The 23,531-nt window shown below is 49.7% G+C and overlaps 3 protein-coding genes and 1 long non-coding RNA gene across 13 annotated transcripts in view; 2 read left to right on the top strand and 2 right to left on the bottom strand.

Annotated features, from left to right (window-relative positions):
- The window catches only part of EFTUD2 (elongation factor Tu GTP binding domain containing 2), a 43,506-nt gene extending 35,712 nt beyond the window's left edge, over positions 1-7,794 (top strand). For all 7 annotated transcript variants that reach the window (XM_001114964.5, XM_077972039.1, XM_015119885.3 and 4 more), the window contains 10 exons: positions 549-650; positions 2,529-2,611; positions 3,706-3,792; positions 4,029-4,155; positions 4,355-4,442; positions 5,063-5,181; positions 5,308-5,402; positions 6,141-6,294; positions 6,884-6,991; positions 7,332-7,794. In XM_001114964.5, the coding sequence (XP_001114964.1) occupies positions 549-650; positions 2,529-2,611; positions 3,706-3,792; positions 4,029-4,155; positions 4,355-4,442; positions 5,063-5,181; positions 5,308-5,402; positions 6,141-6,294; positions 6,884-6,991; positions 7,332-7,427 (1,059 nt within the window). In that variant the 3' untranslated portion in view covers positions 7,428-7,794. The remainder of the gene's footprint in view (positions 1-548; positions 651-2,528; positions 2,612-3,705; positions 3,793-4,028; positions 4,156-4,354; positions 4,443-5,062; positions 5,182-5,307; positions 5,403-6,140; positions 6,295-6,883; positions 6,992-7,331) is intronic.
- Positions 1-23,531, bottom strand: part of CCDC103 (coiled-coil domain containing 103) — a 144,803-nt gene that overhangs the window by 39,658 nt on the left and 81,614 nt on the right. The window lies entirely within an intron of this gene.
- Positions 8,232-11,126, bottom strand: HIGD1B (HIG1 hypoxia inducible domain family member 1B). Of its 4 annotated transcripts, none has more exons than XM_015119890.3 (4): positions 11,088-11,126; positions 10,753-10,945; positions 9,663-9,797; positions 8,232-8,376 (listed from the first exon to the last, which is right to left on the bottom strand). In XM_015119890.3, the coding sequence occupies exons 2-4, from the start codon at positions 10,850-10,852 to the stop codon at positions 8,312-8,314; spliced, it is 300 nt and encodes a 99-aa protein (XP_014975376.1). In that variant the 5' UTR covers positions 10,853-10,945; positions 11,088-11,126; the 3' UTR covers positions 8,232-8,311. The 4 variants fall into 4 exon arrangements, with proteins under 4 accessions (XP_014975376.1, XP_014975377.1, XP_028692440.1 ...); XM_015119891.3 differs by having other exon boundaries at positions 10,753-10,903; XM_028836607.2 differs by having other exon boundaries at positions 10,753-10,903; positions 10,988-11,113.
- On the top strand, positions 8,961-12,733 carry LOC144335783 (uncharacterized). The gene is made up of 2 exons (XR_013406941.1): positions 8,961-9,095; positions 10,142-12,733. It is a non-coding gene; the product is annotated as an uncharacterized LOC144335783 (long non-coding RNA).

The following is a 23,531-nucleotide window of genomic DNA, read 5'->3' as shown; positions in this document are numbered from 1 at the left end:
CAAGACCTGTGCAGGAGGGGGCAATTGGAGGGGTGTAGGACAAAGCGGGGTGTGTGTGTGTGTATGTGTGTGTGTGTGTGTGTATGTATTTGTGTTCCCCAGATGTCTTTAGCTGGAAAAAATATATTTCTTAATGAGTATGCTTTGAATTGATTTTCTCGAGAAGAGAAGGAAAAGTGAGTTATTACTCTGATCCTTGTACACTATGAGCCTGCCAGTGTACCTTTCCAGGTAGCAGGCCAGGAGGGCTAAAGGGCTAGTTTACGTCCATGGATGTACGGTAGAGTTTGACCTAAATCATTAAGATGGGAATTAAATCTTTGACTTCACACCTAGTAGCACCGTGCCGAGTGGTCCTGGTGTCTTGGGGACCCACTCATAGGCAGATGCTCCTCACTGAACCTTCTTGAAGAGACTGGAACAGATGCTAAATAGTAGCTGTTTCTGATAGGCACCTTCTTGTGGGCTCTGACCTTGATTTTGTTTGTATGTGTTTTTGCTGGCATAAGAGAATCCAGGCTGTGACTGCCAGGACTGTTGTGTTTCAGGTGGAGGAGTCTGGCGAGCATGTGATCCTGGGCACTGGGGAGCTCTACCTGGACTGTGTGATGCATGATTTGCGGAAGATGTACTCGGAGATAGACATCAAGGTACAGCAATATCTGGCCAGGAGCTGGGTTCACAGTCCAGACTTTGACAAGTGACCAAATCCTTGAATTCCTGGGAAGCTCCAAGGGAAGAGAGAGTACATGTGTTTGTGAAAACCATGATCTGTTGCTCCTTATATGGGAAGGTTTTTGAGAACTGATTTGCCCCCTTCTGCTGTGTCATACATTTAAAATCAAGGCACAGCCATGCTTGGTGGCTCACTCTCAGCACTTTGGGAGGCCGAGGTGGGAGGATTGCTTGAAGCCAGGAATTCAAGACCAACCTGAGCAACAAAGTGAGACCCTGTCTCTACAAAAATTAAAATAAAAGAATTAGCCAGGCCGGGCATGGTGGTCCATGCCTGTAATCGCAACACTTTGGGAGACTGAGGTGGGAGGATTGCTTGAGCCCAATTTGAGACCAATCTGGGCAACATAATGAAACCTCGTCTCTGCAGACTGGCCGAGTGCAGTGGCATATACCTGTAGTCCAGCAACTTGGGGGCTTAGGTGGGAGGATCACCTGAGCCTAGAAGGTCGAGTCTGCAATGAACCATGATTATGCCATTGCTCTCCATCCTGAACCCAGGAGGTCATGGCTGCAATAAGCAATGATTGTGCCATTGCTCTCCTTTTTGAGGTGGAGTCATACCCTGTCTCAAAAAACTAAAAAATAAAAATTATGTGTGGTGGCTTGTACCTATAATCCCAGCTACTCCGGAGGCTGAAGCAGGAGGATTGCTTGAGCCCAGCAGTTTGAGGCTGTGGTAAGCTATGATCATGCCACTGCACTCTGGCATGGGTGACAGAGCAAGACCTTGTCTCAAAAAATAAATACATTGAAAAATAATAAAACAGGCCACGCATGGTGGCTCACGCCTGTAACCCCAACACTTTGAAAGGCCAACGTGGTTGGATTGCTTGAGGTCAGGAGTTCAAGACCAGCCTGACCAACATGGTGAAACCCCATCTCTACTAAAAGTACAAAAATCAGCCCAACGTGGTGGTGGGCACCTGTAACCCCAGCTACTTGGGAGGCTGAGACAGGAGAATTGTTTGAAACCGGGTGGCAGAGGTTGCAGTGAGCCAAGATCGCACCATTACACCCCAGTCTGGGTGATAGGGCGAGACTCTGTCTCAACAATAAAAGTTCCCAAGCCAAAGTTATTCTTGGTGCTTTGTTAGGGAAGTAATTGCACAATTAACCCATGGGTGGTGATTAGGTCTCAGAGTGGGTGGTTTCAAGGAGAGAGTGGGAACTGTCTCTCCCGGATTCTTTGTCAAGCCTTGATGTAGCCCCTCAAACCGTATATTACTTGGCCTCTTTGTCCTAGTTGAGACGTATTTTCTCCAAGGCCCTGTGGAGACCCTCGGTACTCCTCTTAGACTCCTCTACTGATGTATCTAGGAAGCACTGGTGTCGCAGAAAACACTAGGTTTCCTGGGCAGCAGACCATGTTGGGGCTTCAGGGCAGAGCTTCACTCAGACGCTGTGGGTTGAGAATGGCACGGGTGCACACCAGTGGGTCTCTAGCACCAGCTCTGTCAGACCCATGGGGGTTGTTCAGTGAATGGTGGTGGACAGCCAAACGGATGCTGAGAGCTATCTTGGAAGACTAGAATTAAGGCCCTAGTTTGATATCCCACTTATTCTTGGCTCAGGAATCTAATTTCTTTACTACAGTAAATTTTCTCGGGCTTTTTGGTGATGGTTTGGACAGCTCTTTTAACCTGCTGTTGTACTTGTCACTTGTGCTGATTAAGGCAGTTGGGATTTTCACAGAGGTAGTGTCAAGGGGAGCTTCTGAATTCCCTTAGGTAAATGGTTGCCCTTCCAACAAAATTAGACCTCGCTTCAGTAATTTATTTTCTATTTCCCAGGTGGCTGACCCAGTTGTCACGTTTTGTGAGACGGTGGTGGAAACATCCTCCCTCAAGTGCTTTGCTGAAACTCCTAATAAGAAGTAAGCTGGGAGCACAGTGTCCCCGGGACTGCAGCCTCCAGGACACTCTCTCTCCTTTATCTTCCACCTCCACCCCCACCATGAGCACTGTGCACAGAGACCCCTACATCTCAGAATGGGGGGTGCTTACAATACTTGAGTTTCACTCCAGCCCTCTCAGCCCTTCTGCCTTTGAACGCAATGCCATGGGATTATTCACCTTGGATATTCCCAAGAGGAGTTTCATAACTGCCACTTCACCTCTATAAAATAACTATCTTAAAAGTTTACTCCAGGCCGGGCGCGGTGGCTCAAGCCTGTAATCCCAGCACTTTGGGAGGCCGAGACGGGCGGATCACGAGGTCAGGAGATCGAGACCATCCTGGCTAACACAATGAAACCCCGTCTCTACTAAAAATACAAAAAAATTAGCCGGGCGAGGTGGCGGGCGCCTGTAGTCCCAGCTACTCGGGAGGCTGAGGCAGGAGAATGGCGTGAACCCGGGAGGCGGAGCTTGCAGTGAGCCGAGATAGCGCCACTGCACTCCAGCCTGGGCGACAGAGCGAGACTCCGTCTCAAAAAAAAAAAAAAGTTTACTCCAAACCTTACTCGCTTTTTGGTTTTTGGGTTTTTTTTTTTTTGACACAGGCTGGAGTGCAGCCTCGACTTGCTGGGCTGAAGCAGTCCAGCAGCTAGGACTGTGGGTATACACCATGCCATCTGTTAATTTTTTTATTTTTTGTTGTCCAGTCTGGTCTTGGACTCTTGGGCCCAAGTGTTCCCCCCACCTTGGCCTCCCAAAATGCCGGGATTACAGGCGTGAGCCACTACGCCCAGCTGTTTGTTTTTAAGAGGCAGTGTGTTGCTGTATCACCCAGATTGGAGTGCTGTGGTGTGAGCCATAGCTCACTGCAGCCTCAAATTCCTGGGTTTAAGTGATCCTCCTGCCTTGGCCTCCCAAAGTGCTGGGATTATAGGTCTGAGCCACCACACTTGGCCCCCGTGGCTTTCACCGATATTACTTCCTCAACTGTCCATCTTGTTACCCTTTTCTTAGGAATGCCTCTTCTGCTGTTCTGTTAGCCGTCCTTACCACCCATTTCCATTCTGACCAGGAACAAGATCACCATGATTGCTGAGCCTCTTGAGAAGGGCCTGGCAGAGGACATAGAGAATGAGGTGGTCCAGATTACATGGAACAGGTGAGAGGAGGGCTCTGACACCAGGATCGAAAGGAGGCAGGGATGCCGCAGCTTACCTGCCGGGTCTCTAAGAGCACACATCTTTCTGGGAAGCATTTATGTCTTTGCCGTTGCTCTTGTTCTGGGCACAGTGGGTAGGATGAGGTGACTGTCTTCCAGGAAGGGAGGGTCTATGGCTCCAGGACCAGCAATCACAGAGCTGGCCGACAGCTCCATTGTCCCCCTCCTTTCCCCAGGAAGAAGCTGGGAGAGTTCTTCCAGACCAAGTACGATTGGGATCTACTAGCTGCCCGTTCCATCTGGGCTTTTGGCCCTGATGCGACTGGCCCCAACATTCTGGTGGATGATACTCTGCCCTCTGAGGTACAGCAGAACTGATGGGAGCCGGGTGGCAGTCTCTTACCTCTGGAGTGGAAGAAACTACAAAGTGTTCTTTTCCCAAGAGTATCTTGTGTCCTCTGATGAAGGACAGTATCCCCTTACAGGCACATCTATCTTCTCCCTCTAAACGCTTCAGCTGTTGTCAGGGTGACTGCTAAGGAGGCCTCATGTTTCTCTGTAGGTGGACAAGGCTCTTCTTGGCTCAGTGAAGGATAGCATCGTTCAAGGTTTCCAGTGGGGAACAAGGGAGGGCCCCCTCTGTGATGAATGTAAGTCCACCAGCACTCCCCCACCCCAGTCCTCGAGGGTCCTTGCAGCCAGGCATATGAGTGGGATGGGCTCACCATCTTTAGGACCCGGCAGGAGAAGCAGCTTGGGGTACACAGGACCATCCCGTGTCCTGGGCCAGCTTCTTCCCTTCTTCCTTATCCTGGTGGTGTAGCCTGGAAATTTAAGTCATTTCTAAACTGTCATTTGCTCCTCATTTCTGAGAAGGGTTTGGCCTTGGACATATTTGAGAAGAGATACCAAGAGGATGATGAGATTGGAGTGGTTAATAGACCTTGATTGGGCTTCGTGCACCAAATGTACAATTCTGGAATTCTACATCCACAAAAATGTAAATATGTGCAGAAGAAAGAAATAAACTTCTAGGAAAGCTCTATGTCTGAGCATGGCCTGAAGCAAACACTAAGAACCTATGCTTAACTTCTGACCTCTGCCATGGGCCTTGCTTATTCAGTTAGAACGCCCACCTCCCATGTGATTTTTGTATCATGTCTTTCATGACTGCAAGACAGCTGCAGTGTTGCAGGAGACTGCTACTCCACCATGGCCCTGTGACAGGCCCAGAACCTCTCCCCAGTCACTGCCTCCACCTCCTTTACAGTGATTCGGAACGTCAAGTTTAAGATCCTGGATGCAGTGGTTGCCCAGGAGCCCCTACACCGGGGTGGGGGCCAGATCATCCCCACAGCCAGGCGAGTCGTCTACTCTGCCTTCCTCATGGTAAGAGAATGGGGCTGTAGGAGACCATCTGCTTCGCTGGACTGTGGACTAAGTGAAGGAACAAGTGGGACTATAGGCCCTCAGCCTTCCCTAAGCTGAGGGACCTTTCTTCTTGCTCTGCTGCAGGCTACTCCTCGTCTGATGGAGCCTTACTACTTTGTAGAGGTCCAGGCCCCTGCAGATTGCGTCTCTGCAGTTTATACTGTCCTGGCCAGGCGCAGGTGAGCAGCCCCAGCCCCAGGCATATTAGGAAGAGTGCTGAGAGCAAGAGCAGAACAAGAGTCACCTCGGCTCCTGCAGGGAGGAGAGATTGGCCTCCCCTACCCTCCTCACTCTGGAAACCCTGTGAGCTGATTTTCTAGAAAGAAGTAGGAACAGAGGGAGGCAAGCCCCAGCTTTTCTGCAGATTAAAATTTGACATTTCTCCATCCTGGCTAACAAGGTGAAACCCCGTCTCTACTAAAAATACAAAAAATTAGCCGGGTGTGGTAGCAGGCACCTGTAGTCCCAGCTACTCAGGAGGCTGAGGCAGGAGAATGGCGTGAACCCGGGAGGCGGAGCTTGCAGTGAGCCAAGATGGCACCACTGCACTCTAGCCTGGGTGAAGTATGAGGCTCCATATCAAAAAAAAAAAAAAAAATAGACATTTCTTTGGGATCCCCTCCTCACAGAGCTGTTGGAGGAAGTGCTGAGGCAAGTCGATGGAAATGTCTTTGGGCTCTTGTCCCATCGCCGTCCCACTCCTGTCCTCTGCTCAGAGATTGCTGCCACTTTGACTTCCACAGGGAATTATACTGAGAGCCCTGAGCCTTTTCTGCTTTCTGTAGAACATTCTTGGTTACTCTTTTTTTGATGGTAACTCTGGGGTGGAATGCATTTGGGAACAGCAAATGCTGGATTGCTTCTTGGCTTTTGGCCTGTGTGTGGCTAGAGACTCAGCCTTTGTTTTTCTCTCTCAGGGGTCACGTGACTCAGGATGCACCCATCCCAGGCTCCCCTCTGTACACCATCAAAGCTTTTATCCCAGCCATCGACTCTTTTGGCTTTGAGACTGATCTTCGGACTCACACCCAGGGACAAGCCTTTTCTCTGTCTGTCTTCCACCATTGGCAGGTGAGAAAACAATGCAAGCTGGCGGATTTGGCTTCCCACCTCTGCAAGCCTCATCCCCTCTGTCCTGATCCCTCTCCAAGCCTTAAGTGAGGTGTACAGCATCCTAGAGAAGAGTCCTCTTCTGGGTTGCATGTATTCAGGGCAACTTGAATCTGTGTCTCTCAGTTTAAAATAAAAAAGAATAGAAATAATAGGGCCGGCTGTGGTGGCTCACACCTATAATCCCAGCGCTTTGGGAAGCCGAGGCGGGCAGGTCACCTGAGGTCAGGAGTTCAAGACCAGCTTGACCAACATGGAGAAACTCCATCTCTACTAAAAATACAAAATTAGCCGGGCGTGGTGGCGCATGCCTGTAATCCCAGCTGCTTGGAAGGCTGAGGCAGGAGAATCACTTGAACCCGGGAGGTGGAGGTTGCAGTGAGCCGAGATCATGCCATTGTACTCCAGTCTGGGAGACAAGCGAAACTCTGTCTCAAAAAAATAATAATAATAAGTAATAAATTTTAAAATAAATAAGAAGAGTCCTGCTTCTGGGCCTGAATCTTCTGGGAATTCTGCCTGGGCCATCTGAAATTCCTTTGCCTTTTAGATTGTGCCTGGTGATCCTCTGGACAAGAGCATTGTCATCCGCCCCTTGGAGCCACAGCCGGCTCCTCATCTGGCCCGGGAATTCATGATCAAAACCCGCCGTAGGAAGGTATGTCTCCCTTGGGCCTGTTGCCATCCCTTAACCTCCTAGGACTCTCAGAAGCAGGATCTCCCTCTCTTTCTTTTGGCCCCTTTTCCTAAGGGACACTTTTCCAGTGTAGAGATATGATCTGTATACTCCTTAGACAACCAAACCTGGACCCCAGTCTCATTGGGAAAGGAGAGCCTTATCCTCCCATGTGATAGTACCCTAAAGGCAGGACTCCTGAAACACCACCACCTACATTCCAGCCACCACTAGCCTCCCCACTGAGCACAGGTCTTGGTTGGTCTCCCCGCTCAGTCTGCGACCACCTCAGGCTTTCTTGTATTTGCCCCATTCCCTGCAGGGCCTCAGTGAAGATGTGAGCATCAGCAAATTCTTCGATGATCCTATGTTGCTGGAGCTTGCCAAACAGGATGTTGTGCTCAATTACCCCATGTGAGTGCATGGACTCCTGGGAGCTCCTGCTCCCTACAGTGGGCTGCAACTCCTGTACTTGAAGCTGAGACCTCGTATGATGTTGACGTGGCCTTGGTGTTGTCAGAGTGTCTGGAAGCTGCTGCTGCCATCTTGAACAACTCACCAACCTCCAACCCAGAGCCCCAGTGAGAGAGGAGCATTTGGCCTCCTGCTTCCTTCTGTGGCCTCTGCCAGGCTCCTTTTCCAAGGGAAAGAGAGGAGCTTGGGCTCACAGAAAGAGAAAGGGATGAAACCCCAAGGGGCCCTATCTTTGGGATTTACATGGAATTTTATTTTCTACAAGTTTGACCTTAGCCGTGGTTTGCAAGTGAACAGAACATTCTGACCTCTGTCTTGCTCTGCTTCTTTCATCCCCGTCTCCCCTGCCCCTTCTGGTGCTGGTGCTTACATTCTGAATATATGTCATCTCCCAAGAGGCTTCACTGCCTCTGCTTCCAGCTGCATCCTCCTTCCTGCCTGGGTCCCCAGGGAAGCTGCCTGCCTTTTAATTCAGTGTTCCCATGAGCACCAAGGCCCCATTATTGCCCCCCTTGCTCCCACTCCGTGCTGCTTCTGGGTGGGACCTAAGATGGCTTGGGAGTTGTTGGGTTCTTGAGATCAGAGGTCTACCCCACCACCTCCTCAGGAAACTACTGCCTCCCCTAAGAATCTCCCTTGCCCTGGAGTAGGGGGCCAGAGCCCTTTGATTTCCAGACACTCCAGGTCCTCTCCCCAGCCACTGCCAATCCTTTACTCTATTCTCCCCCAGTGAAAAGGAGTCAGTTGATTTTCCTCAAAGCTACTTTATTAGGAATGTACTAGGGATTGATTTAGGGGAGTCGGACGGCCCCGGCTCCTATAGGAGTCCTACTTCTCTCCAGTATCCTGTGCCATCCTCTTGATGTAATCACTGTACATTGTGTACACAGCACCTGTGTGAGGGAAAAGAAATAGTGCCCCTTGGCATCAAACCCTTTACCCGTCCTCTGGCTCTCTCAGGTGTCCCAGGGGTTCACCTCTAGCTACTCCCTTGAGAGTCCAGCTTCCTGCTCATCTTTCTGCCCCAGGTCCCAACAGCTGCTCCAAACATCTGACCACACAGCCTGGGGAAACCACCCATCTGACAGTTCACAAAACACTTTCACATGTATTGTGTATCTGAGAAACCTTACAGCAGTCTGCGAGGTAGGCAAGCCAGGGGTGGTTATTGTCGTATTACACATCAGGAAACAGGCTCAGTGGGAAAGATTTGTCCACTGTCACACAGGTAGCAAGTGGCTGGCTGCTTTTTAATGTCAAGAGGAAGAGAAATTCAGCATATGTCCTGTTGCATGGTTTTTCTCACCCCTAGGGCAAACTGTCATGAGACACTGTGCACTGTCCTCACAGGCCTGGGACAGGAGCCTAAACAGGGAAAATGGCTCAGTATAGGGGCTTCACCAAGGACGTGATGTGGATCCCAGAACAGGAACCTAAGTCACAGTCCTTTTTTTTAATTTATTTTTTTAATTTTTTTTTTTCTTTTTTTTTTTTTTTTTTTTTGAGGCGGAGTTTCGCTCTGTCTCCCAGGCTGGAGTGCAGTGGCCGGATCTCAGCTCACTGCAAGCTCCGCCTCCCGGGTTTACGCCATTCTCCTGCCTCAGCCTCCCGAGTAGCTGGGACTACAGGCGCCCGCCACCTCGCCCGGCTAGTTTTTTTTGTATTTTTTAGTAGAGACGGGGTTTCACCATGTTAGCCAGGATGGTCTCGATCTCCTGACCTCGTGATCCGCCCGTCTCGGCCTCCCAAAGTGCTGGGATTACAGGCTTGAGCCACCGCGCCCGGCCTATTTTTTTAATTTTTGAGACAGACTCTCACTCTGTCACCCAGGCTGGAGTGCAGTGGTGGATCTCTGCCCACTGCAGCCTCCACCTCCCAGGTTCAAGCAATTCTCCTGTCTCAGCCTCCCGAGTAGCTGGGACTACAGGCGTCTGCCACTAACACGCCCAGCTGATTGTATTTTTAGTAGAGACCGGGTTTCACCATGTTGGCCAGGATGGTCTCGATCTCCAGACCTCATGATCTGCCCACCTCAGCCTCCCAAAGTGTTGGGATTACAGGCATGAACCTCCACACGCAGCCAAGTCACAGTCCCTTTAACTGTTGGGACTTAAAGACCTACAGACTCTGTGTAATTGGTTTTGCCCTCATTCTCCTGCGACCCCACAAAGCCACTCACCTAGCATGATTGCACCCACTGCACAGGCCTGCGCTGCCACTCGGGTGTGAATCAGGTGTATGGACATCTTGGTGGAACCACGAGACCTCAGCCGGTAAATCCGGTATGCTGCTACCACCAAGCAGCCTCCTAAGCCTGTGGGCAGAGAACACAGCCCCTGGGCCATGGCCACAATGCACAGCACTCCCCTGATGAGACATGCCAGGCAGGCTGGGCACCTGGATAAACAGCTGCTTTTATGCAGCATCTGGTGGTTGGGGTTGCGGGGGACCTAGGGGGATCATTAGAATATTGAGTCATTGCCAGGGTGTGGTGGCTCATGCCTATAATCCCAGCACTTTTTTGAGACCAAGGCAGACAGATCACCTGAGGTTGGGAGTTAGAGACCAACCTGACCAACATGGAGAAACCCGGTCTCTACCAAAAATACAAAATTAGCCGGGCGTAGTGGTGCATGCCTGTAAATCCCAGCTACTCAGGAGGCTGATGCAGGAGAATCACTTGAACCCAGGAGGCGGAGGTTGTGGCGAGCTGAGATTGTGCCATTGCACTCCAGCTGGGGCAACAAGAGTGAAACTTCGTCTCAAAAAAAATAATAATATTGAGTTGTTGCCCTTCAATGGCGTTCTCAAAGTGGCTGCCTCCCTCCAGTGACACCCCTCCCCCAAATACAAATAGCTGATCACCACGACACAGCCCCTGCCCACCAATTTGCTCCGCCCTGGGCCCTTCTCCAGCCACACTGCTGGCTCCCACCTCCTGGTACAGCTGTTTTCCTACTCTACCAGGTCCGTCAGGAAGGAAGCCCTGGGGGACCCCAAGGTGTTTCTCTGACCCTTCCCACTTTGTTGTTGGTGCTCCAGGCTCCTTGTATACCATGTGCTCGGTTGGCCGCCACCTCCACCCGTCCAGACGTCCTCATTTTATTGTAAGGGTTTGCCCCTTGGCACCTTTGCTGTTGGTTCCCTTGTTCTGTGAGTAGGACCATTTGAGTTTTCTGACCTCTGCTTCATTCTCTTTGGAGGGTACCAGGAGACATGACTGCTCAGAGAAGGCCTCCTACTTGCACCCCATTCCTTTCTTCACTTACCTATAGGCACCAGGGGAGATTCCCGAGTCTTCCTCAGGAGCTTCTCAGACACACTGTCTTTGTCGTCAGCTGGTACCCACCAGCGTCTGTTAGCAGACATAATCCTGGACCTGGATGTAAGCAGCTGGGACTCCTAGGCTGCAGCCCAGTCCTAGAGAGAGGCACTCCACAATCAGAACTCTGATTCCTCAGTCTGGAGAGGAAAGGAAGGTTACCTGCTAAGACCCTCTCTCACCATGCCCTAACACAGCCTCTGCTTGAAAAGATGTCCCTCCCAGGTATCCCATCTCAGATGGTCGGGCCACTAGTGCCATTTCTCCATCTCCATTTCCTACCATCTGTCTCTTCCCCAGCTCGTTCTGACTTCGCTGTTTCCTCAGCTTCCCCTTCCCCCATCTGCATCCCTATGGGTGTGATCCTTGGGCCAAGGAAAACAGCTGGAAAAATCCACAGATGGCGGTGGGAGAAACAGTCCTTGAGTGTTGCGGCCCCCGCTGGCCTTTGGTCTGTGATGGTTGCTCCTGTGGGAGCTACAGAGCAGGATCTGGCCCCAGGGAGCCAGAACCATCCTAGACCAGATAGTATCACAGCATTGGTTACTAAATTGCCAGAGATTATAATGATCGGACATTGATTTGCATGTAATTTAGAATATATTTTGCACGTGGTACTAAAGGAACACATTCTGGTTCCTGAGCTCCTCCCGTTTTTCCAGGTCCATCTCTTTCCAAACAGGTTCTTCACAATTACCAACTGGCTACCTTCATCCCTGGGCTGGAAACAGGGGTTCTGCCAATGGGATGCCTTCTGTTTTTTTGTTTTGTTTTGTTTTGTTTTTTGAGACGGAGTCTCGCTCTGTAGCCCCAGCTGGAGTAGCCATCTCGGCTCACTGCAACCTCCACCTCCCTGTTCAAGCAATTCCACCTCAGCCTCCTAAGTAGCTGGGATTACAGGTGTGCACCATGCCCAGGTAATTTTGTGTATTTTTTTAGTAGAGATGGGGTCTCACGCTGTTAGCCAGGCTGGTCTTGAACTCCAGACCTCTTGATCCACCCACCTTGGCCTCCCAAAGTGCTGGGATTACAGGTATGAGCCACCATGCCCTGTCCAATGGGATGCCTTCTAAGCCTAACCATAGGACAAACTTTCTTTTCTTTTTTTCTTTTTTTTCTTTTTTTTGAGGCAGGGTCTCACTTTGTCACTCAGGCTGGTGTGCAGTGGCAATCACTGCAAACTTGACCCTCCAGACTCAAGCAGTGCTTCCACCTCAGTGTCTCAAGTAGCTGGAACTACAGGTGCATGCTACCATGCCCAACTAATTTTTGTATTTTTTATAGAGACAGTTTTGCCATGTCGCCCAGCCAGTCTTGAACTCCTGAGCTCAGATGATCTGCCCACCACGGCCTCCCAAAGTGCTGGGATTACAGGCATGAACCACTGTACCTGCCCTTGAGTCAGCTTCTATCCTAGTTATCCCTCCTTTCCTGGAGGAGCAAGGACTGGTGGCCCCCCAAGTCATTGGCATGCTGGTGCTTACCCTAGGAGATGGCTAGAACGAGGAGCGCGAGCGGCCAGGCCACGGCTCAGCATCTGGTGTTTTGAACCGGCCAAAAGCTGAGATGGAGCTGCCACTATGGGGTCAGGGAAGCAGTGACTTGGGCTTTATGAAGACTTTGAAGTCAGGGATGGAGAGGGGAGAGGAAAGGACAGGGGATCGGTCTTAACCCCCAGTTCGCTGAGTCCCAAGTCAGAGCTCCAGGCACTGCAAAGTAAGGAAAGACCAAATGGAGGGGGGCCCCTAACTGGATTCAGTCTTCTAATTCCCATGGAATTAAGTGTCTGGATCAGAGAGAGGCTTGATGTGGAGAATGGAGATGGAGATACAGGAACAAGGATGAGCAGAAAGCCTGGGTCCCCCAAGTTACACTCCTTCGGATACTCTTATGAACAATGTGGGATGTGAATAAAATACCCTAGTTGTGAGAGACAGGCTCTCTGGGCTGTCTTTTAGTTTGGGAATTTTTTTTTTTTTTCCAAGACGGAGTCTTGCTCTGTCACCCAGGCTGGAGTGCAGTGGCACAATCTCAGCTCACTGCAACCTCCACCTCCTGGGTTCAAGCGATTCTCCTGCCTCAGCCTCCTGAGTAGCTGGGATTACAGGTGCACACCACCATACCCAGCTAATTTTTTTATTTTTAGTAGAGGTGGCGTTTCACCATGTTGACCGGGCTGGTCTCAAAATCCTGACCTCATGATCCACCCGCCTCACCTCCCAAAGTGCTGGGATTACAAGCATGAGCCACCACACCCAGCCAGTTTTTGGTGTTTTTTGTTTTGTTTTGTTTTTGAGATGGGGTCTCCCTCTGTCACCTAGGTTGTGTGATCTTGGCTCACTGCAGCCTCAAACTCCTAGGCTCAAGCAACCCTCCCAACTCAGCCTCCTAATTAGCTGGGACCACAGGCACATATCACCGCACTTGGCTCATTTTTATATTTTTGGTAGAGACAGAGTTTCACCATGTTACCCTGGCTGGTCTCAGAACTGACCTCCCAAAGTGCTGGGATTACAGATGGAAGCTACGGGGCCCAGCTTCCAGAACTCTTTATACTACCTATGAGGTGATGCTCACTCAGGTTGCAGGGATAACAGTGACCAGGATTGGGGCTCTTCTGTACTCAGTATATTTCTTTTCTTTTTTTTTTTTTTTTTTTTTTTGAGACAGAGTTTCACTCTTGTTGCCTAGGCTGGAGTGCAAATAGCACGATCTCAGCTTACTGCAATCTCCACCTCCCGGGTTCAAGTGATTCTCCTGCTTCAGCCTCCCAAGTAGCTGGGATTACAGGCGCCTGCCACCACGCCCAGCTAATTTTTGTGTTTTTAATAGAGATGGGGTTTGGCCAGGCTGGTCTCGAACTCCTGACCTCAGCTGATCCACCCACCTCGGCCTCCCAAAGTGCTGGGATTACAGGCATGACCCCCACCGTGCCTAGCCCTGTACTCAGCATATTTCAAAACTCTCAGCTATTCTATATGGTAAATAGCAGTTTGTTCACAAAGGAATGGAGCTTCAGAGAGGCTTAATAACTTACCTGAAGATACACAGCTAGTACATGGCAGTTTTGTCATCTGAACCCAGGTCAGGCTGGCTCCAGTGTTTACACTCCTGACTGCAATGCTAACCTCCAGGGGGCTGGTTAAACGGAAACCCTTTCCAGATGAATACTGAAGCTTAGGAATGCTAGTATATCCTGGCACCCTTGTTTAGGAAAAGAAAAAGTACGTGCTAAGCAAATGGAAGAAGATAGGGTGTGCTAGGGAGATCCCACTCCATCCCAGGCCTTTGTTCCTTCCCTAGATTACTCAGCCCTGTGTGTTTATCCTAAAGGGGCTTTGCAGCACTGGAAATTTGTTCGGCAGCTGATGTCCTTTTTTCTCCCCAGCATTCACTGCTCTAGGCAGAGACCCAGGGTCACAGCAACTCCCCAGGGCCTTCACATGTCCCCAGTGTCCATGGGAACTCTCCTCCCAGCCTTTCACACACACCCTCCTGTGCTGCCTCTCCAGGTTCCAGAAGTGGCTTGAATTCTCAGGAGATGGACGGTATATTCCCTTACTGGTCTAGGTCAGAAGAAGGGGGATGAAAATGTCCGGATAAGACAGGGCAGGAAACAGGATCAACTCCAAGTCCTTTGAAGAACAGGAACCAAACCATGGATAGTGAAGTTCAGCTTCTCCCTACTGAAATGATGGTGATGTTCCTACAGCATCTCAGCCCAGAGCTGAGAAATAATAATAATTGCTATGATTTACTGAGCACCTTCTCTGGGCCAAGCAGTGTGCTAATTGCTTTGTTTTTGTTTTGTTTTGTTTTGAGACAGTCTCACTCTGTCACCCAGGCTGGAGTGCGGTGGTAATCATAGCACACTGCAGCCTCAAACTCCTGGGCTCAAGGGATCCTCCAGCCTCAGCTTCCTGAGTAGCTGGGATTACAGGTGCATGCCACCATGCCTGGCTAATTTTTGTATTTTTAGTAAAGATGGGGTTTCACCCTGTTGGCTAGGCTGGTGTCGAACTCCTGGCCTCAAAGTGATCCACCCACCTCGGCCTCCCAAAGTGCTGGGATTATAGGCGTGAGCCACCATGCCTGGCCTCCTTTGTGTAGATTAATCCTCACAATAGGAATGAGGTAGGTACTATTATTATCCCCATTTCACAGACAAAAAACTGGGGCTCCATTAAGCGTTTTGCCCAACAGTAAGTGATAGAAAAAAGGCCAGATTTCTAACTCACTTCTCAGGACTAACTTGAGAGAATGTAAAGTGGAGGGGAAGTCTTGAAATAGAAGAAGTAAAATTGCTTTGTATTTCAAAAACTTCTGAGAACATACAGTAACTAAAAAAAACTTCAAGGAACAGATTTTTGTAGAGTCCTGCTTTAGTAAACAGATAAGATAAAATTATGATAGCATCATTTTTGTGAACATGCCGAGACTTTAATGTTTTCCATTTATGCATTGCTACATTAGTAATTTGTTTAGTAGACCTCTTTTTCTTCCAAATCAGGTCACATCGATAGAAATTCTGATTTAGAGGGGCCTAAATCAATGATGCAGACAGACTTAGTGTAGGCCAAAGTCAGACATGGGATCAATTAGCCCACAGACCAACCACTCTAAATATTGGGTTATGCCATTTAATCTATTAGAGTCTATGGCTTCGTTGGTAAAATCAAGGTAGCACCTGCCCATAGGATGATCGCAAGGGTTAAAAGAGAATTGTTAGAATTCTGCTAACTCCTGCTGCTCCTCTTCCTCCAGGAGCAAGTGTCAGGGAATGGGTAGCAGACTGGGGGAAAAGCAGAGAGTCCCTGACAACAGATGGCAAAGTTACCATATTCTGTGTGGTTCCGAATTCAGCACAGCCTTTCTCATTCCCTTCCCCCAGACCCCCTCCTTCTTGGGCTTGCCCACCCTAACTGGAAGCTTCAGGCTTGTTCTCCCTGTTGTGTTAAAGAGGAAAGGATGGGGGGAAGGGGGACTAAGACTTGAAGCTCTCAACACGATCTAAGGCACAGCTATGCTATTTATAGCCCAAGGGAGCAAGTGACAGGGAGGGGAGGGATATGCAGCTTTTGCCTTGAGCTAATGGGAGCTGTGAGTGAGGGCATGATGGAGAATGAACTAGACTAGGGACAGAGGATGCTCCCAGTTGGAGTTGGAATGGGAAGACATGGGGTTGAAAGGCTGGGAGAATCAGAGGGGAGAAAACATTAGGGGATAGAGTTGTGTCTGGGGCACTGAAAGGGTAAGGAGTGGAGTAACAGGAACAGGCAGTGAAAGTTTCCAGATAATATGGCTAGGCTGAGGCCACTTTCTGGTGGAGGCAGTCTGTAACACCCCCACCCCCACCCCCCACCCTTTTATACAGGCATTGAGTTCCAAGGACCGCTTAGCATTTGTCCAAGGACAGCTCCAAGGGCCACAGGCCTGAAGCCAGAAAGTACCTTTGGTATCCACTAATCTTTCTGAGAAGACTTCACATATTTTTTTCCGAGACAGAGTCTCACTCTGTCACCCAGGCTGGAGTGCAGTAGTGCTCATTGCAACCTCCACCTCTCGGCTTCAAGCAATTCTCCTGCCTCAACCTCCCAAGTAGCTGGGACTACCTAGCCAATTTTTGTCTTTTTGCGTAGAGATGGTCACCATGTTGGCCAGGGTGGTCTTGAACTCCTGATCTCAGGTGATCCACCCGGCTTGGCCTCACAAAGTGCTGGGATTACAGGTGCGTACCACCACACCTGGCTAATTTTTTTCTATTTTTAGTAGAGAAGGGGTTTCACTATATTGGACAGACTGGTCTTGAACTCCTGACCTCATTATCCGCCCACCTCGGCCTCCCAGAGTGCTGGGATTACAGGCGTGAGGCACCGCACCCGGCAAGAGTAATCAATAACTTCTTTAGCAATTCTTATTATCCAGCCAGTCTGGGGCAGGCAGAACTCCCTGTTCCCAACAAGCAGCACTCTCAAAACTTTTTCTGGGCCGGGCTCAGTGGCTCACGCCTGTTATCCTAGCACTTTGGGAGGCTGAGGTGGGTGGATTGCCTGAGCTCAGGAGTTCAAGACCAGCCTGGGGAACACGGTGAAACCCCATCTCTACTAAAAATACAAAAAAATTAGCCAAATATGGCAGCATGCGCCTGTAATCCCAGCTACTCAGGAGTCTGAGGCTGGAGAATCGCTTGAACCCAGGAGGCGGAGGTTGCAGTGAGCCGAGATCCGCCATTGCACTCCAGACTGGGTGACAGAGCGAGACTCCATCTCAAAAAAAATTTTTTTTTTACCTCTCTGGGCCTGTTTCCATCTTCCAAGACAGAAGAATCTGCTCTGAGTTTACCAGCCAAGTGGGGACCCTGGAAAGTGTGTAATGGAAATAGTGACACATTGCAGCCTTCAGATTGACCCTACTGTTCCCAAACCACAGAGCCTCAGGGCAACTCTCAAGTTCTCAAATTGGGTTTTGATCCTTTCCTGCCTGAGCCCCATGTGGATTAAAAGTGATGTGGTTCTCACAGCACCCAGCTGTACCACTCCCTGCCAAAGGCTGGAAATGAGACCCATTTCCCTGTTTGAAACTTACAGCTTCTTTCCCCTTCCCTCCAGCAGCGCTCTGTCTTGTTCTAGGAATGGTGAGCCTTCATTCACTTATTCACTCAGCATATACTTCCTAAGTACCTACAATTTGCTGGCCTCTGTTCTAGGAGCTGGGACACAGTGCCTCTGCCTTTGGGGAGCTCACATTGTAGCAGACACCCGGGTTTGCTCCATATCCTGGCGAATGCCTGGACCCAAGAGCCTCTAGCCTGGAATTCTGACCTCAGTTTCTCCATCAGTAATGGGATTAAAGGAAATCACTAGCTGCCAAGGTGGTAGAGGAGAGAAAGAAGTCTTGACTAGAAGACAAGAGCCTTAGATTATATTTTCAGTTTGGGGGTTTTGGGGTTTTTTACGTTTTTTGTTTGTTTGTTTTTGAGACAGGGCCTTGCTCTGCTCTGTTGCCTAGGCTAGAGTGCAGCCCCAGGCTAGAATGCAGGTTAACTTCCTGGGCTCAAGTGATCCTCCCAAGTAGCTGGGACTACAGGTGCAGGCCACCACGCCTGTTCATTTTTACATTTTTTGTAGAGACAGGGTTTCACTACATTGCCCAGGGTGGTCTCAAACTCCTGGGCTTAAGCAATCCTCCCACTTTGGCCTCCCAAAGTGCTGAGATTATAAGCATGAGCCACCATGGCCAGCCTACTTGTTTTTTAAAGTATCTACAGGTGGCCAGGTATGGTGGCTCATGCCTATAATCCCAACACTGGGAGGCCGAGGTGGGTGGATCACCTGAGGTCAGGAGTTCGAAACCAGCCTGGCCAACGTGGCAAAATGCCATCTCTACTAAAAATACAAAATTAGTTGGCATGGTGGCGCATGCCTGTAGTATCAGCTATTCGGGAGGCTGAGGCAGGAGAATCGCTTGACCCCAGAAGGTGGAGGTTGCAGTGAGCTGAGATCCCACTATTCCACTCCAGCCTGGGCAACAAGAGCAAAACTCGTCTCAAACAAACAAACAAAAAGGTGCTCTACCAGAAGAGAGAGAGCTGCAGGCTTGGTAATAAGGTAACAAATTAGAAAGTAAATGTATCACCACGCCCAGCGGCTCAAGCCTGCCTGTAATCAATCCTAGCACTTTGGGAGGCCAAGGTGGGCGGATCACAAGGTCAGGAGATTGAGACCATTTTGGCTAACACGGTGAAACCCCGTTTCTACTAAAAATACAAAAAATTAGCTGGGCGTGGTGGCAGGTGCCTGTAGTCCCAGCTACTCAGGAGGCTGAGGCAGGAGAATGGTGTGAACCCAGGAGGCGGAGCTTGCAGTGAGCCAAGATCATGCCACTGCACTCTAGCCTGGGCAACGGAGCCAGATTCCATCTCAAAAAAAAAAAAAAAGAAAGAAAGAAAGAAAAAAGAAAGTAAATGTATTGTTCCCAATCTCTAGGAAGAAAGAGTAGGCAATGCATTTTGGGAGGGGGAGACAGGAGGATTGACTGAGCTCAGAAGTTCGAGACCAGCCTGGACAACATAGGGAGACCTTGTCTCTATTAAAAATTAAAAAATTAGCCAGGCATGGTGGCGCATGCCTGTAGTTCCAGCTACTCGGAAGGCTGAAGTGGGAGGATCACTTGAGCTTGGGCGGTTGAGGCTGCGGTGAGCTGTGATCATGCTGCTGCATGTCCCTGTCTCAAAGAAAACAAAAAGAAAAAAATGTTTTAATACCATTTTGGCTCACTGCAACCTCCAACTCCCTGGTTCAAGTGATTCTTCTGCCTCAGCCTCCCGAGTAGCTGGGATTACAGGCGTGTGCCACCACGCCCGTCTAATTTTTGTATTTTTAGTAGATACAGAGTTTCACCATGTTGGCCAGGATGGTCTCGAACTTCTGACCTCGTGATTCACCTGCCTTGGCCTCCCAAAGTGCTGGGATTACAGGCGTGAGCCACCGTGCCCGGCCAAGTTTTTTTTTTTGAGACAGAGTCTCCCTCTGTTGCCCACGCTGGAGTATAATGATGTGATCTTGGCTCACTGCAACCAACCTCTGCCTCCCGGGTTCAAGCCATTGTCCTGCCTCAGCCTCCCGAGTAGCTGAGGCGTGCATCACCATGCCTGGCTAACTTTTTTGTATTTTTAGTAGACGGGGTTTTGCTGTGTTGGCCAGGCTGGTCTTGAACTCCTGAGCTCACTTGATATACCCGCCTTGGCCTCCCAAAGTGCTGGGATTATAGGCATGAGGCACTGTGCCTGGCCTTAAAGGTTTTCTTTTTTTTTTTTTTGAGACGGAGTCTCACGCCTGGACTAAAGGTTTTCATTTGTCTTAATATGCCACAGAAAAGCACACTATCAAAAGTGTGCAGCTCAGCCGGGTGTGGTGGCTCATGCATGTAATCCCAGCACTTTGGGAGGGGGGCAGCAGTGGGGCAGGGGGAAGATCACCTCTGGCCAACATGGTGAAACCCTGTATTTACTAAAATTACAAAAATTAGCTGGGCGTGGTGGCACACACCTGTAATCAAGCTACTCAGGAGGCTAAGACAGGAGAATCAGTTGAACTCAGGAGGTGGAGGTTGCAGTGATCCCAGATGGAGCCACTGCACTCCAGCCTGGGTGATAGCATGAGACCCTGTCTCAAGAAAACAAACAGGCCAGGCTCAGTGGCTCACACGTGTAATCCTATCACTTTGGGAGGCCGAGGCAGGTGGATCACCTGAGGTCAGGAGTTTGAGACCATCCTGGCCAACATGGCGAAACCCCGTCTCTACTAAAAATACAAAAATTAAGCCGGGCGCGGTGGCTCAAGCCTGTAATCCCAGCACTTTGGGAGGCTGAGACGGGCGGATCACAAGGTCAGGAGATCGAGACCATCCTGGCTAACACGGTGAAACCCCGTCTCTACTAAAAAATACAAAAAGCTAGCCGGGCGAGGTGGCGGGTGCCTGTAGTCCCAGCTACTCGGGAGGCTGAGGCAGGAGAATGGCGTGAACCCGGGAGGCAGAGCTTGCAGTGAGCTGAGATCCGGCCACTGCACTCCAGCCCGGGTGACAGAGCGAGACTCCGTCTCAAAAAAAAAAAAAAAAAAAAAATTAGCTGGGTGTGGTGGTGCGCACCTGTAGTCCCCAGCTACTCAGGAGCCTGAGGCAGGAGAATCGCTTGAACCTGGGAGGCAGAGGTTGCAGTGAGCTGAGATTGCGCCATTGCACTCAAGCCTGGGCGATAGAATGAGAGTCCATCTCAAAAAAAAGAAGAAAAATAAAACAAATCAACCAAGTGTGCAGTTCAGTGTACTAATTGAACACACCTGTGTATTCAGCTCCCAGATCAAGAACAGTGAACCACCCGAAGAGTTCATCTTGCCCGCTACCCAGAAAAGCTGATGCACTGCAAACAGCAGGTTTTCCCAATAGAGAAAGAATTGAATGAATGTAGAGGTGGCTACACGAGAGACTGGAGTTTATTACTGAAATCAGTCTCTCCCAAAATTCAGAGACTAGGGTTTTTTAAGGATAATTTGACGGGCAGGGGGCTAGGGAGTGGGGAATGCTGATGGTTGGGTTGGGGATGAAATCATAGGGGGTTGAAGCTGTCTTCCATTCCTGGGTGGGATCCAGAACTAGTTGAGCCAGTTTACTGATCTGGGTGGTACCAGCTGGTGCCTCAGAATGCAGGATCTGAAAAAAATATCTCATACCAATCTCAGGATTTTTCTTTTTCCTTTCTTTTTTTTTTTTTTTTTGAGACAGGCTGTCACTCTGTCGCCCAGGCTGGGGTACAGTGGTGTGATCATGGCTCACTGCAGCCTCGACCTCCCTGGGCTTAGGAGATCCTCCCTGCTCTGCCTCCCAAGTATCTGGGACTACAGATGCATACCACCAAGCCCAGCTATTTTTGTATTTCTTTTGTAAAAACAGGGTTTCACCATATTGCCCAAGCTGGTATCGAACTCCTGGGCCCATGTGTTCCACTCACCCTGGCCTCTCAAAGCGTTGGGATTACATGCGTGAGTCACCATGCTGGGCAATATTGTGTTTTATAATAGTAATGTCATCCATAGGAGCAAAGGAGCAATTGGAGATGTTAGGAATCTTATGGCCTCTGGCTGCATGACTGCTGACCCCTAATTTCTAATCTTGTGGCTGATTTGCTAGTTTTACAAAGGCAGTCTGTTCCCCAGGCAAAGAGGGGATTTATTTTGGGAAGAGACTGTTATTATCTTTGTTTCCAAATTAAACTATAAAGTCAATTCCTCCCATGAACTCAGCCTATTCCCAGGAATGAACAAAGGCAGTTTGGAGTTTAAAAGTAAGATGGAGTCGGTTAGATCAGATCTCTTTCACTGTTGTAATTTTCCTGTGTCAGATTTTTCTTTCTGTTGTTTTTTGAGACAGTCTCTCTTTTTTGCCCAGGCTAGAGTACAGTGGCGAGATCTTTGCTCACTGCAACCTCTGCCTCCCGGGTTCAAGCGATTCTCATGCTAAGTAGCTGGGATTACAGGCATGTGCAACCACTCCTGGCTACTTTTATTTTATTTTATTTTATTTATATATTTATTTTAGACAGAGTCTTGCTCTGTCACTCAGGCTGGAGTGCAATGGCGCAATCTTGGCTCATGCAACCTCCACCTCCTGGGTTCAAGCAATTCTCCTGCCTCAGCTTCCTGAGTAGCTGAGATTATAGATGCCCGCCACCACGCCTGGCTAATTTTTTGTATTTTTAGTACAGACAGGGTCTTGCCATGTTGTCCAGGCTGGTCTCGAACCCCTGACCTCAGGTGATCCACCCGCCTCAGCCTCCCAAAGTGCTGGGATTACAGGCGTGAGCCACCGCACCTAGTCTTTTTTTGTATTTTTAGTAGAGACGGGGTTTCACCATGTTGGCCAGGCTGGTCTTGAATTCCTGATCTTAGGTGATCCACCCAACTTGGCCTCCCAAAATGCTTGGGATTACAGGCGTGAGCTACTGTCCCCAGCCTGTGTCAGATTTTTCTCACTGTCATGATTTTTGCAAAGGCAATTTCAACAGAACAGGGCCAGCCCCCTTAAAACCCCGTCATGCTCCCTTCCAGTAACTATTCTGCCTGCCAGGTAACCACTATCCTTACTTCTTCTTTTTTGAGATAGAGTCTTGCTCTGTCACTCAGGCTGGAGTGCAGTGGCGGGATCTTGCCTCACTGCAACCCCTGCCTCCTGGGTTCAAGCAGTTCTCACAGGCACATGCACCACGCCTGGCTAATTTTTGTATTTTTAGTAGAGACAGAGTTTCACCATATTGGTCAGGCTGGTCTCAAACTCCTGACCTCAGGTGATCCACCTGCCTCATCCTCTCAGAGTGCTGGGATTACAGGTGTGAGCCACTGTGCCCAGCCCACTGTCCTTACTTCTTCTTCTCCTTTTTTTTTTTTTCTGAGACGGAGCCTTGCTCTATACCCAGCTGGAGTGCAGTGGCACAATCTCTGCTCACTGCAACCTCTGACTCCCTGGTTCAATCAATTATCCTGGCTCAGCCTCCCGAGTAGCTGGAATTACAGGCATGTGCCACCACACCCAGCTAATTTTTGTATTTTTAGTAGAGATGGGGTTTAGTGCTGGGATTACAGGTGTGAGCCACTGCATCCGGCCTATCCTTGCTGCTGCTGCTGCATTTTTTTTTTTTTTTTTAGTTTCACTCTTGTTGCCCCAAGCTGGAGTGCAATGGCACGATCTCAGCTCACTGCAACCTCTACCTACTGGGTTCAAGCAATTCTCCTGCCTCAGCCTCCTGAGTAGCTGGGATTATAGGCGTGCGCCACCACACCCAGCTGATTTTTTTTTTTTTTTTTTTTTTTTTTGAGACGGAGTCTCGCTCTGTCACCCAGGCTGGAGTGCAGTGGCCGGATCTCAGCTCACCGCAAGCCCCACCTCCCGGGTTTACGCCATTCTCCTGCCTCAGCCTCCCGAGTAGCTGGGACTGCAGGCGCCCGCCACCTCGCCCGGCTAGTTTTTTGTATTTTTTAGTAGAGACGGGGTTTCACCGTGTTAGCCAGGATGGTCTCGATCTCCTGACCTCGTGATCCGCCCGTCTCGGCCTCCCAAAGTGCTGGGATTACAGGCTTGAGCCACCGCGCCCGGCCGATTTTTTTGTATTTTAAGTAGAAATGGGTTTTCACCATGTTTAGCCAGGCTGGTCTCGAACTCCTGACCTCAGGTGAT

Source organism: Macaca mulatta, chromosome 16 (assembly GCF_049350105.2).
Source record: "Macaca mulatta isolate MMU2019108-1 chromosome 16, T2T-MMU8v2.0, whole genome shotgun sequence".
In the NCBI taxonomy this organism is placed as follows: domain Eukaryota; kingdom Metazoa; phylum Chordata; class Mammalia; order Primates; family Cercopithecidae; genus Macaca; species Macaca mulatta.
The sequence above is the reverse complement of the archived record's forward strand: the minus strand, read 5'-3'. Positions and strand labels throughout refer to the sequence as shown.

What these genes read in the sequence shown, in the direction of transcription:
- HIGD1B (XM_015119890.3), bottom strand. Translation starts at nt 10,852, where the DNA reads ATGTCTGCTAACAGACGCTGGTGGGTACCAGCTGACGACAAAGACAGT. An exon ending in ATCTCCCCTGGTGCCTATAG is followed by an intron (nt 9,798 to 10,752) that starts GTAAGTGAAGAA and finishes CTCTGCCCACAG; the next exon opens with GCTTAGGAGGCTGCTTGGTG. An exon ending in AGTGGGTGCAATCATGCTAG is followed by an intron (nt 8,377 to 9,662) that starts GTGAGTGGCTTT and finishes TCCCTCACACAG; the next exon opens with GTGCTGTGTACACAATGTAC.